General features: G+C 33.3%; 2 protein-coding genes across 2 annotated transcripts in view; both read right to left on the bottom strand.

Annotated features, from left to right (window-relative positions):
• Positions 1 to 5382: 5382 nt before the first annotated feature.
• On the bottom strand, positions 5383 to 10442 carry LOC128959040 (iron-sulfur clusters transporter ABCB7, mitochondrial-like). The gene is made up of 8 exons (XM_054304983.1): positions 10423 to 10442; positions 10089 to 10338; positions 9868 to 10000; positions 9612 to 9798; positions 9072 to 9505; positions 8846 to 9003; positions 8201 to 8770; positions 5383 to 5670 (listed from the first exon to the last, which is right to left on the bottom strand). The coding sequence occupies exons 1-8, from the start codon at positions 10440 to 10442 to the stop codon at positions 5383 to 5385; spliced, it is 2040 nt and encodes a 679-aa protein (XP_054160958.1).
• A 1680-nt stretch (positions 10443 to 12122) lies between these two features.
• Positions 12123 to 15940, bottom strand: part of LOC128959079 (structural maintenance of chromosomes protein 6-like) — a 4145-nt gene continuing 327 nt past the window's right edge. Inside the window, 5 exon segments of the mRNA XM_054305023.1 lie at positions 12123 to 13763; positions 13766 to 14274; positions 14346 to 15306; positions 15382 to 15417; positions 15494 to 15940. The exon segment at positions 15494 to 15940 is cut by the window's right edge and continues 327 nt beyond it. Coding sequence (XP_054160998.1) covers positions 12151 to 13763; positions 13766 to 14274; positions 14346 to 15306; positions 15382 to 15417; positions 15494 to 15940 — 3566 coding nt within the window. The 3' untranslated portion in view covers positions 12123 to 12150.

Below are 15940 nucleotides of genomic sequence, written 5' to 3'. Positions count from 1 at the left end.
GTTTTGTTGAATAAACTGGTATTCGACTCCATATTGTTTAATTGGTTGACACGTGATTGGGACGACATGTTTGCTGCAATCAGGAATGACGTCGCTAAAATAGTGGTAACAGTACTCACACTGTTCGTCAGCGGTATGCCAAACTTGTCGGCACTTTGGTATCAAATCAGCCAAAAAGTTTTGATATTTAGTACGGGCGAACTGTAGTTTAGTGTTTAATGTACCGATAATTTTGGCCGTTTCCTTGAAATTATTGGTCTGAAATCGGCGATAATATATCTTTTTTAGATTTGACCGTAGCTTTTGCGCGTAGAAAAGGATTTCCTTTTCAATTTCAATCCTTTGTAATATCTCTTTTCGGAAGAGATTAATTGTCCTTAAAAATTCGCTTAATTTCCGTAAAGATGCGCTTAAATGAGTTATCTCTAGACAGAGATAACTTTGGTGTTCGTTGTCGCGTTGATTCTCTTGAGATGGGATGAGATGGCGGGAAGCAGACACTAGACATTCGGGTGAAAAATAAATGCAAATTAATGCGAAAAGCTCTAAGTAGAGCGGACCCTTTGTCTCGTGTCAGTCACTAAGTGTGACGGGTATAGGAATAAAAGACCTTTTTGTGATCCCGGGAGCACAGACTAACACCTGGCTCGCCGTGGACCGGTCTTTGTGTTTGGTGGCAATTTATAGATAATTGCCAACTATTAGGCCACTCCTATCGTATTCTTCGCCTCGATGTCGGGAAACGAAATCGTGAAGTCGTCCAACTGTGACTCGCGATGTGTTGGCCAGAGTAGACGCGTAGTCGCGATGGCGGTAATAGTTGATCACAAAAAAGTTTTAAAACTTACAGTTAAAGTTAAATGTAGATGTGTTGAGCGGCGGCACTGTGTTGAGCGGATCCCACTTGTCAGCCACCAATTGAAACGGTTGGATTGGTTGCTTATGGTGTCCGGTGCTTATTCGACGTTATCGGCACCAAAGTGTTGTCGGTCCTAGCGTTGAGTCGGCACCAACACCATAGTAGTTATGACATCTGCGGCCACGGTATGGATCTGGCGTTGAGCGGTGACGGCTTTGATGAGCCAAACGTGATGAGCGGTGCTGTGATGGCCATTTAGTTGAGCGGTGTTGTGATGACCAATGAGCTGAACGGTGCTGTATCGGCCAAAGTGTTGAGCGGTGGTGTATCGGCCAATGTGTTTAGTGGTGGCGGTGATGGTCACGGGAAAGGGACACACGACTGACACGGCAAGGGAGCCCAGAGATAAAGTGAAAAGAGAAAGTAAAGATAGAGAGAGAGAAGAGAGAAAGTACGGGCCAAAGGCCCAAATGACTTACTCGGGACTTATAACCAAAACCGAGTTTATTGTTAACACATAAAATAAAACTAATACAATGTATAACAATACACTACAGTGTATTGCGCAGTAAAGTGACGGCAACCGACCTGTTTGAGTATAAGACAACTTGTGTCGAGCATTTCACTCGACTGAGAGCTCAGCAGTCTGATCGCTGCATAAGCCACTGCCTATTGCGCGCGCAAACTGCTAAACTCTGTATTCATATTTGATGACAACTTTTACATACACTACTACTTTGCTCTTATTGGTTAATTTAAACTCTGCCTATTTTTGATCAGTCGCACACTACCACCTAAAGGCAAATTCTCATTTGCATTAAAATACAATACACAAGTGTGCATAGAAATTAATTAATTCATTAATGTTAAAGTATAGGAAACAAAAACCCTTGTTAACCCCTGTATATAAAATATTTAAACCAATGGTTAAATAGTATTCACTGAAACGCAAGTGCGTCACTGCATTTACTGACACTATATGTGTCACAAACTAAACCTATATGTTTGTATGTTAAAGTATAGCTAATGTTATTTCTATGGCAATGTTAAACCCATATTTATAATAGTGAATGTGCCGCTAATGCAATTCCTATGGGTATAGTAAACACATACTTTATAATACTAAATAACCCGTTAATGTTATTTCTATGGGAATACATATCTCATATTAAGTATGTATTTAATACATTAACATTAAACATTAAACATTAAACATTAAACATTAAACATATGAGAAGTTATATAAGTAATTAAATTTATAATTTGAGTACATTTACTATTGTTTTAAGTGATCTATTATTATTCCGCTACAATATATATACTATTTATTTTAGTATATACTATATATATATACTAAAAAAATCTAATATTATTTAATAGCAAACTTGACATTTAAGCCTAACATAACAAAAACAACAAAAATAGGATAATAATAATAATAATAATAATAATAATATCACACATATATATTGAATATACTGTATATATGACACATACAAGTGTGCAATTTGTGTGTTAATTATTATACTGACTGACTCACTGACTGGCTCTCTGTCTATCTATCTATATAACTGTGTCTAACTATCTAACTGTCTATCTGTCCCTACCCACCCCTCCCATCAAACTTTCCCATACATACTATACTGTATTAATCTACTGGTGCTTAAAATCTCTGTGGCAACTGTCCAATTTGGCAAATCATCATCATCATGGTTGTCTATTAATATAATATGATAGTAATGGGTATAAAAAAAATAGCTACAGGAGCCGAATAATAATAATAATAATTTTATATACAGTATTATATATATATTTATATACAGAATATTCTAGTATACTGTATATATACAGTCAGTCTATAGATATATATTATATATTACATATGATATTGACTTATAATATGAGATGAAAAAAATAAATAATATTTTTTTTTTAAAAATATTTATGGCATTTAGTTTTTTAATTACTCGAGTTTTATCAAAAAATGCAATAATAATAATCATAATCATAATATCATATAATACCTAATATTAATAGCAATTATAATAATATCAAATGATATACAGTATATATATATAAAAAAATGTTTTATTTTTGTTAAATTACAATGACATTCAATAATAATGGATAATATGATAATAATAATAATAATACATTTATATCCACACACAAAAAAATTTATATCAAATTTATATATTATGACCACAAAAAAAACTACAGTACAGTAATGTCCACAAAAAAAATAATATAAAAAAAATAAATACAATGTATATAATATAATGTTGTTTAATAATAACAATTATTATTACAGTAATATAATACATGTTTTTTTAATATAACATATATATAAAAAAAAATTTTATTATTATATTTTCTATATAATCACATAATATTATATATATATATATATATATATATGATATGTTATTGTAATTTTTATATAATAACATATTATTAGTATTTAATATTATTATTATTCAACTTAATTTTAGAAACACTAATCTATTGTATATATATATACAGTATATCTAATACTATATATTAAATAATATTATAAATTATGTTTAATATATTCAACAAAACACAAAAAAACATATAATTTTTTCATTATTATTATTACTTTTGTTATATTATATCGTATATCTACTAATGTTTGGAAATTATATGGAAATTATATATTTTATTATTATTATTATTTTGATACTATAAATTATAGATGAAATAAAAATAGTATATATAATATTAAATAAAATAAAAATAAAATAAAATCACTCTCATTTATTTTTTGTTACAATTTATCTAATATCTATATAATTATAATTTATACAAACTATTTATATAAAACACATTTATTGATTTTAATAAATGATTAATTACTCAAACACACACACATACACACACACATACACACACACATACACACACATACACACACATACACACACATACACACACATACACACACACACACACACACACACACACATACACACATATACACACATATACACACATATACACACATATACACACATATACACACATATACACACATATACACACATATACACACATACACACATATACACACATATACACACATATACACACATATACACACATATACACACATATACACACATATACACACATATACACACATATACACACATATACACACATATACACACATATACACACATATACACACATATACACACATATACACACATATACACACATATACACACATATACACACATATACACACATACATACACACACATACACACACACATACATACACATACATAGACAAAATTATATCAAAATAAATTTTTACACTAATATTTCTAATTAGCTAAAAAACTACATAAAAAATACATTATTCATTTATTACTGTATTTTTAAATATAATATTTTGGATAAAATATTAATAATTAAAATTTTTTTAAAAATAAAAATATTGATATAAATTATTATAATGTATTTCATTGGATTAATAGAGAGATTTTCATAATACCCGTTAAAAATCTATACTTATAGATCATATTACTGTATATATAAATATTTTTTTTTAAATATTTAAATTATTAAAATAAAAATACATTTTTCTATTGTTTTTTAGTTATTAATTATTTAGAGTTTATATATTTATAGAAAAATTTATATCTCATATTACGTTATACTAGTATAATATTTTTTTAATAACATTATTACATTATATATTATATAAATATATTATATTATTATTATTATCATTATTATAACAATAATTATCGCCATAATATTAAATGAATAATTAATTTTTTGCTAAATGATCCAAATATATATATATATATATATTATGACCTAGTACATATTAATATATTAAATATTATACATATTTAATTTTGCTAATACGCAAACACATACGTTAATGTTATATTATAAATTGTATACACTGTATAATAACTAATAATAATAATAAATTTTTTTAATAAATTATTCAAAAAAATATTATACTGTATATTAAATGATAATAATTATTATCAAAAATAAAATTTAAATCCTAATAAAAATTATAGTTGCAATAAATTATTATTATTATTATTATTATTATTATTATACAACATATAACTGTCTAGTATTATATGACTAATAAATTTGAAAATTATGCCCAAAAAAATATAATTATTTATAAATTATTAAAAAAAATTTTGTACAAAAATATACTGTATATTAAATTTATTTTATTTATTATTATTCAAATATTTTTGCTATCTAAACAATTTTTATTTTTTATACACTATATATATATATATATATATATATATATATAGATAGATACGGTATATATTATATATATTTTTAAATAAACTATATAAATTATTTATATATAAAAAATGTCATTGATTATAATTATTTAAAAAAAACAAAAATTCAATCATAAAATTAAACAATCAGTTAATAAACAATTAATTAATTAATTAATGAAATTATTTAACTAAACTAAAAAAAATTTGTAACAATTTTTYTATATTTCATTGGAAATCGTCGGCACTTTTCGGCTGATTATCGGCGGCTATTAATTTGGCGTCCAATTGGCCGCCGCCGCCGCCGCCGGCGTCAATATTGTGCTGTTTTGTCCATAATTTTGCGTAAAGACTATCGGGTTTTCTATAAAGCAACTCCTGATGATTGCCGCTATCGATAACCCGACCGTCGGATAATACGTAGATAGTATCGGCGCTGACCACTGTCGACAGCCGATGAGCTATACCGATGGACGTCCGGTTTTGAGTGGCCCGCTGGAGGGCTGACATAATTTTCTAAATTAATTAATTAATTAAAAAAAATAAATAAAATTATCAATAATAAACAAAAAATTAAATAAAAAATCAATTAATAATTAGAGATGAATATTAATAGGAAATATTCTAATAAAAAAATTTCCCTGAAAATTTACCCAATATACACTGCAAACATAATTTAATTTCGTATCGCAAAAATATTGATATCATTAACTTTGAACTTTAATAACTTTTTTATTTTTTAACTTAAATAAACAAATTTGATATCAAATGAAAGAACACTTTTCAAAGTTTATAAGTCAATAAATAAAATTGCATTAATTATCATATTATCTATAAAAAAGCATAAGAAGTAAGAAATGGTAAAAAAAGTTATGTACAAAAAGTATTTTCGTGAAATCAAAACTTTAAATATTATTAACAAAATAAAGCTATTAATTTAGTAAAAACAATATTAATATCGAGTATTGCCTCCGTTGGCATCAATCACAGCCTGCAATCTTCTTGGAACACTTTGGATCAGCTTTTCTGTGACTTCTTCAGGTATATTTTTCCAGACATTAAATAACGACTCTTTAAACGCAGAAAAACTTTTTCTTTCGCTCTTTGGCACACGTCTGTCCAATTCATCCCATAGATGTTCAATAATATTGAGGTCAGGGCTCTGTGGCGGCCACTCAAGTGTCTCAATTTGATTGTCAGACAACCATTTCTTTGCCAATTTTGATGTGTGCTTTGGGTCGTTGTCCGCTTGAAATAAAAAATCATCGCTTATTTGTAGATCTCTGGCACTCTGAAGCAAATGTGGGGTCAAAATATCGTTAACGTAAATGTAGCGGTCCATAGTTGATGGAATTTCGACCAAATGGCCAACTCCCTGGCCTGTCATACACCCCCATACCATAACTGATTTCGAGTGCTTCACAGTTGGACATATATTATCAGGATTAATGCTTTCGCCTCTCTTTTTAAACACTCGTTGGCGACGTTTAGTACTAATAATCTCAAATTTTGACTCATCTGACCACAAGACCTTCCTCCAGTATGACATAGGCATCCGGATGTACTTTCGTGCAAAGTCTAATCGTTTTCTCTGATTTGTTAGGCTTATCATTGGACGTCTTCGCGCAATACCACTGTAATAACCCATTTCTTGAATCCGGTGTCTAATAGTGTTTCGGTGACACAAAATGTTTCTGGCGGCCAACTCTTCCTTAATCTCATCGGTGGTCAACTTCTTATTTTTTGCCACAATTCGACTCAATATCCTGTCCTGTTTAGCACTGGTACATCTTTTTCGACCACTTCTTGCGAGATTTCTAACTGTCCCGTACTTTTCGACTTTCTTTACAATTGATCGGACAGTATTATCAGTTGTTGTAAACAGTTCCGCTATTTTTGCGTATGACTTTCCGGTGCTGACTCTCATATCATACATTTGTTGGCGAATTGCATCTGAAAATTCTTGTATTTTAACCATTTTTATGATAATCACTGCATTTACTGTTTATTTACGTGTATTCAAATTAATAACAATGCATTGGAATCAATTGGTCCCAACAATGTGTCTGAAATCACGCGCGTTTTAAAAACACGAAAATAATTTTTGTACCTAAATTATTAACACCTATAACTTTACCTTGATATATTTTGTTATTTAAACCATTGTTTTGACCATCTAGTATATCAATTTAATTGTGATTTATTACTCTATTATTTGATATCAAATTTGTTTATTTAAGTTAAAAAATAAAAAAGTTATTAAAGTTTAAAGTTAATGATATCAATATTTTTACGATACGAAATTAGATTATGTTTTTAGTGTATTATTTCTATGGCACCCCCTATATATCTATAACTATATATTATTAGATATTTATAATACTGTATAATATATAAATTATAATATATTATAGGTATATATATTTATATATAAATGATACATAATATACTGTATTACAAATTGGATAACAACTATACTATATACAGTATATATAAATTAAAAATATAATATAATTACAGTATATTATCTATAAAAAAAAATTTAGTTGTAATATAATTATGCTATATATATATATATATATTAGTTTAGTTTTATATAATTATAATTAATTATAAAATACTAATAATAATTATAATTATATTTAGTTAAAATAATTATTATTTGTTGTAATCGAAGTTAACAAATATCTAGAGAGAGAGAGAGAGAGAGAGAGAGAGAGAGAGAGAGAGAGAGAGAGAGAGAGAGAGAGAGAGAGAGAGAGAGAGAGAGAGAGAGAGAACAAAAAAAATTAGACATAGATAGAGAAAAATATCATTTTTTTATAGTATAAAATAAAAGTTATTTTTTTATTATTTCAATTGATTTTTTGTTTGCTCTCTCTCTCTCTCTCTCTCTCTCTCTCTCTCTCTCTTTATCTAAAAAAAAATGAAAATCACTTTTTTCTTTCATACAGTGTAAACCCTATAACTAATAGTGAAATATACAGTATATATCGTATATATATATACTACCGGTAGTTTTTTTTATCGGGTAATTAATACATACATATTCGGTAATCGAGTCCAACGATGAGGTGGCCTCGTCGAACACAAATATTGGACTATCTTTTAGTACGGCCCGGGCAATGGCCACACGTTGTTTTTCGCCGCCACTCAACTTGAGGCCACGTTCGCCCACTTGAGTATCATATTTCTGGGGCCAACGTTCGATAGACTGGTGTAGTTCGGCCATTGCCGACACACGCTGGACATCGCCCACCGGTTTACCAATACTGCCGTAATTGATATTGTATTGWATGGTCTGATTGAACAGTACTGTATCCTGGGGTACAATAGCTATATTCCTCCTGAGGCTATCCAGACTATAGTCACGGATATCTTTACCGTTGATCAATATGCGGCCACTCTGGGGATCAAAAAACCGATAGAGTAGCCGAACGATTGTCGACTTTCCCGAACCGCTCGAACCGAYCAGTGCTACCCATTTGCCGGCCGGCGCTTCAAATGAYARGTGATTGAGTATRGGCTGACCCGAAACRTATTCAAAGTAGACGTCCTCGAACTTGACGGACGCCTCCTGTGGCGACAGTATAAGTGTCGGTGCGTTTGGTTTTTCCTATAATTTTGATACAAAAAAAATTTAATTATTAAAAATTTTTTAGCTAAAAAMAAAATAAYAAAATACCGATACCTTTACACTGGTTTGTAGACTYAACAGATTAAACATTGTCTGCATATCTATYAATGATTGTCTAATCTCACGGTAAACGGATCCCAAAAAATTCARTGGYAATGATAGCTGAAACAGTAGACCGTTAACCATAACCAGATCGCCGACAGTCATGTTTCCTATAATTAAAAAAATTRATAATAAAATTAATAATTTAATCATTGAWTTCATTGATTTYATTGATTACCGGCAACAATGCCTTTGGCGGCCAAAATCATAATAGCGGCCAACGAGGCGCTAAAAATGGCATTTTGACCGAAATTCAAAAACGACAAACTCGTGGTTGTCTTCAACGACGCTTCCGTATATTTGGACAACAATTTATCGTATTGTTTACTCTCGTATTGTTCGTTATTAAAATATTTAACCGTTTCGTAGTTAATCAATGAGTCAATAGCTTGATTACCGGCCAGATTTTCGGCCCGATTCATATGTACCCTGAATTTTGTACGCCATTGTGTTATGCCCAGTGTAAACGCTGTATAGGCACCGATACAGCCYARGGTTATGCTAGCAAAYTGGGCGCCAAAATTATAGTACATAATACCGCTGACCAGTCCTACTTCCAATATAGTTGGGACGACATTGAATACCAGTGCGCTTAACACAAAATTGATGCCACTGTGTGTGTGTGTGTGTGTGTGTGTCCCGGGAAATAACCGAAAAAATAAACAATTAATTAATTAACCGATAAATCAYTATAATATGTATATTAGTAGTTGTATACCGAGTTCCCCGATCGATGGCCTTAGACAAGGCACCCGTYTGSCGATTCARATGAAAGTTGAGATCCATTCTATGCAAATGTGTAAACACATTGCCGGCCACCCGTCKTATGGAATCGTGGGCTACTTTGGCAAAAACGGCGTTCCKGAGCTCATTGAACAACGATGAACCGGCTCTGGCCATACCATCTAAAAAACAACAAATATTACCGATTATTATACAACAATAATCCGGTGGAGTATTAACAACAAACATACAGCCAATCATTAGGGCCACTGCCGTAGTCATTACCGTACTGGCCGGATCCGATAGTGCCAACAAGTTKCCAGTGTTGGCATTCAGATGGTCGATGCCGTGCTTGAATATAAACGGTATCTCGACATTGATTACCTTACCGGCGGTAATTGGGGAAACAAAAATAAATTACCGATAAGTTTTGGTTTATTTTTTTAATGGACAACAAATCAATCAATCAAACCTTTGCCAATACTAAGAGACCCATCGATGCGGTCACTCGACGCCTGATTTCGGGTTTWTCTTTTGGCCAAACGTAGCCAAACATTTGTTTGAGTATATGAATGGCGCCGATCTTTGGCGGCCGTCCATCRCTRGTGCCGGCGGTAGTATCGTTAGTTATTGTCGAATAGSATCGACACCACCACCAAAATGTCGGGTCGATTGATAACCGCTGATGACCACTACCGCCACCGGCGCCACCAACACCACCACTGTTGCCGGCGGTAACGGCTGCRGCGGCGGACAACTGTGTAACGATTAAAAAAAACAATTTAATTAGTGGTCATATCGGGAACGGGAGAGTSGGATRTCTCATACAATGTGCGATGATTTACTACTACTASTASTACTAGTCGTCCACTTATTGTTGTTGTTGGCGATAGTGTCGGCCGATTGTCGGTAATATAATCTATTGCTTGCCGTTGTCGTCGTCAGCCGTAACTGCTGTCGTCCGCTGGCCGCGTATTGGCCAATGTTTCGGCCACCGATGATTAACTGCTGTGTATATATAATCGGTAATTAATAATAAAAAAAATTGGCCAAAACAAATAAGGCCGCGGACTAATGTGTGCGGACAAACCTTTTTGGCCACCGCCGATAAACAACTWGTGGTCGTTAGTTGCCGACGCCGACAGCCGGCGSCGCCGACTAAYATACGCCTATAATTTGGACACCGATTGGCGCGCAAAAATGATGGTCAGCAGTGGCGGCGTCGGCGGCAATGATACTATCAGATGATTTGTCGACATTAACAATAGTCGYGACATTATTATTATCTGTCCRGTTGGTTGGCCCACACATACGCGGGAGTCCCGTAAACAATAAAAWTGAGGTCAAACTGTTGAGTGTTGTTATGTTATCTCAAAAAAAATAATTGCATTCAAAATACATATGTATTTATMAATCATATGTTATGTAATGTTTTGTTTACATTTTGCTATATATWWTAATAATTGCATTGCATTTCAATATAATTTATTGTATAACTAATACTACAGTAGTATAGGCTCTCTCTCTATATATAAATAGCGCTTAAATTAAATTAAAAAATAATAATAATAAAACAGTTATTTAAAAAAAAATAAATATTTTTTTGTTTATTAATTAAATTAAAATTAAATTTAAATAAATTAAAATAAATAATCAATTTATTTATTTATATAGCAGTAATAAAAGTAACAAAACTTTTTTTTTAAAAAAATTATTATATTTTTTATTTATTTAAATTGATTTAATTATTTAATTTATTTATTTTTTTCAACAACAAAAAAATCAATAGTCTATATTATAATAATAATAATAATAATAAACAACAATTTATAATATACTGTATAAAGTTTGTTAATAAAGTTATAATAATAATAATATTAATAATAATATTGTTGTTTGAATTATATAATAAAAATTAATTAGAAATTTTTTTTWTATATATATGAATTGTATGAATTTGTTTTTTTATATATAAAAAATCAATCAATTAATAGATAATATATTAAACATGTGTATCAAAATTATTAATAATAATTTTACAATCAATTTATTATTTTAGCMAAAAAAATCTATATATATATAGTGAACACACAAAACTAAATATTAATCGTATAAYTGAATACTAGGATAAAAAAAATTATAATTAATAATTAAATTATAATAATAATAATAATACCGTATTTATAMACAAAAAWRCAAGTTTACCATASATTGGRGGGGKGGGGWGGGGKGGAAGGGTGARWTGGGGAGGGGGTAATAATAATAATAATTATACGGTACTAATGATAATACTTGTCGTATATATATATATAATATTATATATAAATTGCAATAATAATAATAATAATATAATCACATATTTATAATTTAATAATAAAAAAAAATTGTGTGGAAAACAAACAAAATAATTAATCAAAATATACTACTAATAAATATTATTATTATTAAATTCAATTAATTTAATTATTAAAAAATACTAATAATAACTTATTATAATTAATTGATTCAATCAAATCAAATCAAATCAAATCAAATCAATCGCTTGAATTACGCTTAGGTTCGGGCATTTGAAACACTTTGATTAGGTCGGGGTTCGGTAGGTTCTGTAGTTTCAATGGCGATAGAAATATAAATTGTTTSCCGCATTTCGAYGACGCAAACTCGATCATAGCGTCCAACGATATCTTACGGGTAACCAAATCCATGAAAACGTCCACTTCATCCAATATTTTGAACGGCGAGTGTGCCGACTCCCACAAGGCCAGTATGAARGCTACCGTCGAATAGGAACGTTCGCCACCCGATAGCGATCGGGTATCGCTGTACGTACTCGACGACGTACTGGACAGTTGTGTACTACTACACTGGCTATCAGCCGTTGCCGATGCTTTCGGATTGACCCGTATTTCYAAGGTTTTAGCTTTTTTTTGTTCACCATTTACTTCTTTGTTTTGATGATAGATATCGAGGGAACCGGTAAACCCCTTGTGCTGGAGTACATCCATGAAAAAAAACTGTGTAATTACCGAATAGAATGACCGCAGTTCGACATAACCGCGTCGGCGAAGATTCARCGATTCTTTTAGTCGAATCAAATTCGTTTCAATRGTGTGAACGTCTTGTTTGATACGACGAAACTGTTGACTCAGGTCTTTGTATTGTCGATAGATTTGWTCCTTATTGCCGATAGTGGTCTCCTGTTCGGCCAGAAATTGCTGYAACTGTCTGATCTCGATCTGTACGGTCTTCGATGATCGGCGGGTTCGTACCGGTTGACCAGTTTTGGCCAGTGCTTGCCGCTCGAAATCTTCGTATTCGGACTCTTTGACTGCCAATCTAGTTTCCTCTTCAGTCTTCAGCGATTCCGTATCCTTGACCTTCTTCTGGAACTCGTTCAGCGCTGTCTGATGCGTACGGATATCGCTTTTGCATTTTTCTAGACTTTCTTTTAGCGGATGWCKYGATGCCAACAGATCTTCGTATTCGGTTTTYCGCAGTCGATATTCGTCATCCAGTTCTTGGTATTGGTTCGCTAGCCGTTCCTTTTCATCCCTAATCTCTTCGAGACATAAATCTAATTCAGATTTCTTATCCGTACTCTGTTGTAACGATTCTTCCAATGTTGACACTTCAACGGGCGGCGAATCACCWATSGATTCCAGTCGCTGYAGTTCCGACTGCTGGYCCACTAAATCACGTCTGGTCTGACGTTTTTGTTGTTCAATACGAGCTAATTCTTCTCGTTTACCCGTAATTTCCTGTCGATTTCGATCGACCAGTTCCTGAACGCCGCGCTCTTTTCGGGCCAAGTCGTCGATTTCAGCGCTAAATCGTTGTATCATTTCATCGACACTTTTGACCAATACTTTAACCGATTGGCGATTATTGTTGGCATATGTTTTGAAATCTTGATCCTCGGTTTGCGGATACATAACAGCGCCGTCCTCTGTATACGTCTGGAAACAGTTAGCCGGCGGTGAGGTTAACATCAGATCGCGGGCWGAGTTATAGTCGGGTACGTATAGTATCTGTTCGATACGGAACTGATCAATGAGACAGTTGGCTATTGGTGTCTCTTTGACTTTAATTAGATCGTAAAAACTTTTGTATGTCGGATGTCGGACCCGATGACGGTCGACGTCATGCAGGGTCCAAACGGTCGGGTGATTATCGACGGCATACGCGATTGGCCGCGAAATACTTGCTGGAAAATCTTATCCAATTGGCGTTTATCGTCCATATTGTCGCAACAGAAACCATAGATCAGTCCTTTCAGACACATTTCGACGGCCAATGCGCACCGATAGTCGGTTAGCTGCAGATGATAGCCAATCGGACCCAACGGCCGRTGTTTGAATAGTCCTCGCTTATGGCTATCGTCGATACGGCGGACCAGTTCGGAAAACTGTGGCCCGAAMCGACTCAGCCGRTCATTRCGCGAGCCTTTCAGCCGTTCCATATCCCGCCGCTTGCCGTCGATCATCGATTTCAGTTGACGATCGTCTTGCGTATGCCGTAGACCTTCTTCGGTCAATTGTTGAACCGATTCGTTAAACTCTTGAATACTGTCGACCAGTGACTGCTCTTTCGTATTCAATTCGTCGATATTTTCCCGCAATTTCTGAATATCTAACTTACGTTTCGTATGACTTTCATTACTATTAAAAGAAAAATTGAAATTAAATTATCGGTAAAAATATAAATGTCTGAAAAAAAAATCAATAAATACCTGTATTGTTGTTCAAGTTCTTCGATTTTCTGTTGCAATGCCTTAATATCGTTATTAATGCTAATAATTTCGGTCCTCAGTCCACGATCTCGGGCCTCAGTCGCCTGTAGTTCTTCTTTGATGGCCAACAGTCGGCGCCGATAATCATCTTTCAGTTCGTTTGCTTTATTCGTATTTTCAAACAAACTATTAGACTGTTCCATACATTCCGTCTCTTTCCGACGCAACTCATCCAATCGTTCAGTCGATTCGGTCAACTTCTTCTGTTCGGCCGACAATCGTTTGTCCAATTTTTCCACTTCATTGCGAACCAATTGAACCGATTGTTTCTGTTCGTAGACCAGCGACCAAATGGCTTCGTTGTTCAACTGAAGAAACTTTTCCCTCTGATTCTCCAATTGGTTAAACAATTTAACTTTTCGTTCCAAATCCTGGATGTCTTTGGCAGTCATCGGTATTATCTTTTTCTTGTCCATCAGTTTCTGTTCCGACGACAGTCGTTGTTCTTCACTGTTTGCATAATCATTCTTCATATCTTCGAGTAGTGTCGCCCGCATAAAGAACTGGTATTTGTCTCTCGAGTTTTTTGTATTCAGAAAATTACGGGAAACTTCCTGATTCAGTACACATATCGGATTGTCCACTTGAATGTTAAAATAGCGTATAATATCGTTCAACGCATCCCGACCTTCGGCTACCACACGGCCGTCACTAGACTTTAGTTTATAACTCGACGCCGATAAGGATATCGATCGCTCTATTATTATCGACTGTCCATAGAGTTCCTCTTTGAACCCGCGCTGACCACCGGTTCGTTCGGTTGAGTTGCAAATCTTCAGTATTATTTTAGCCGCGGATTCGCCACTCTTGATAAACGATTGGACACCTTTGCCGCGGGCCGTAGCCGTCGCACGGCCGCCAAATACCAGGACAATGGCCGTCAAGATAGCACTTTTGCCACCTATTTGTTTGGGAGAATATATAGGTATTAAACAACAGAGACAACAATTAGACGGCAATTATTAATAATACTTACTTCCGTTACGGCCGACAATGAAATTAATTCGCGGACCTAATAGAGTGGGAAAACAAGCAATTAGTAGTCAATCGGATCCAACAATAAATTGATCCCAAAATGAAATACTAACCAAAGTCCAGATGAAAATTTGAATGACACATAAAATTCTGTAAAGTTATCGACTCTAGTGTTCCGCATTCGGGTTCATTCAATTTGGCCAACTCTTCCGCTTCTTTTTGTAGATTACTGACATTCCTCTGGATCTGTGTATGCGATGGTTCGCAAAACGAATAGTTAAATCCGTCGGCAAACCCGTCGTTGTCTTCATCGTTGTCGATGCCGTCGTCGTCGTCGTCGTCAGCCATCATCTCCTGCGACGGCAATCTCTGGGATAGCATTAGTTCTTCGAGATCATCGTCGACGGCATCGTTGCCATCATTATTGTCGTCCATCTCATCCTCGGGCGGCGGCGGACTTTTGTCCATCAGTTGGCCGCCATCGTCGTCGTCCATCAAATCGGGTACAACAGGTGTCGACGAACTACGGCCACGACGTGGCAATTCAATGGATGTATTAG

Source organism: Oppia nitens, unplaced genomic scaffold (assembly GCF_028296485.1).
Source record: "Oppia nitens isolate AA-2021 unplaced genomic scaffold, nextdenovo-longstitch-racon4-pilon3 scaffold40_pilon_pilon_pilon, whole genome shotgun sequence".
Classification (NCBI taxonomy): domain Eukaryota; kingdom Metazoa; phylum Arthropoda; class Arachnida; order Sarcoptiformes; family Oppiidae; genus Oppia; species Oppia nitens.
Note: the sequence above shows the minus strand (reverse complement) of the source record. Positions and strands in the feature narration are given on the sequence as shown.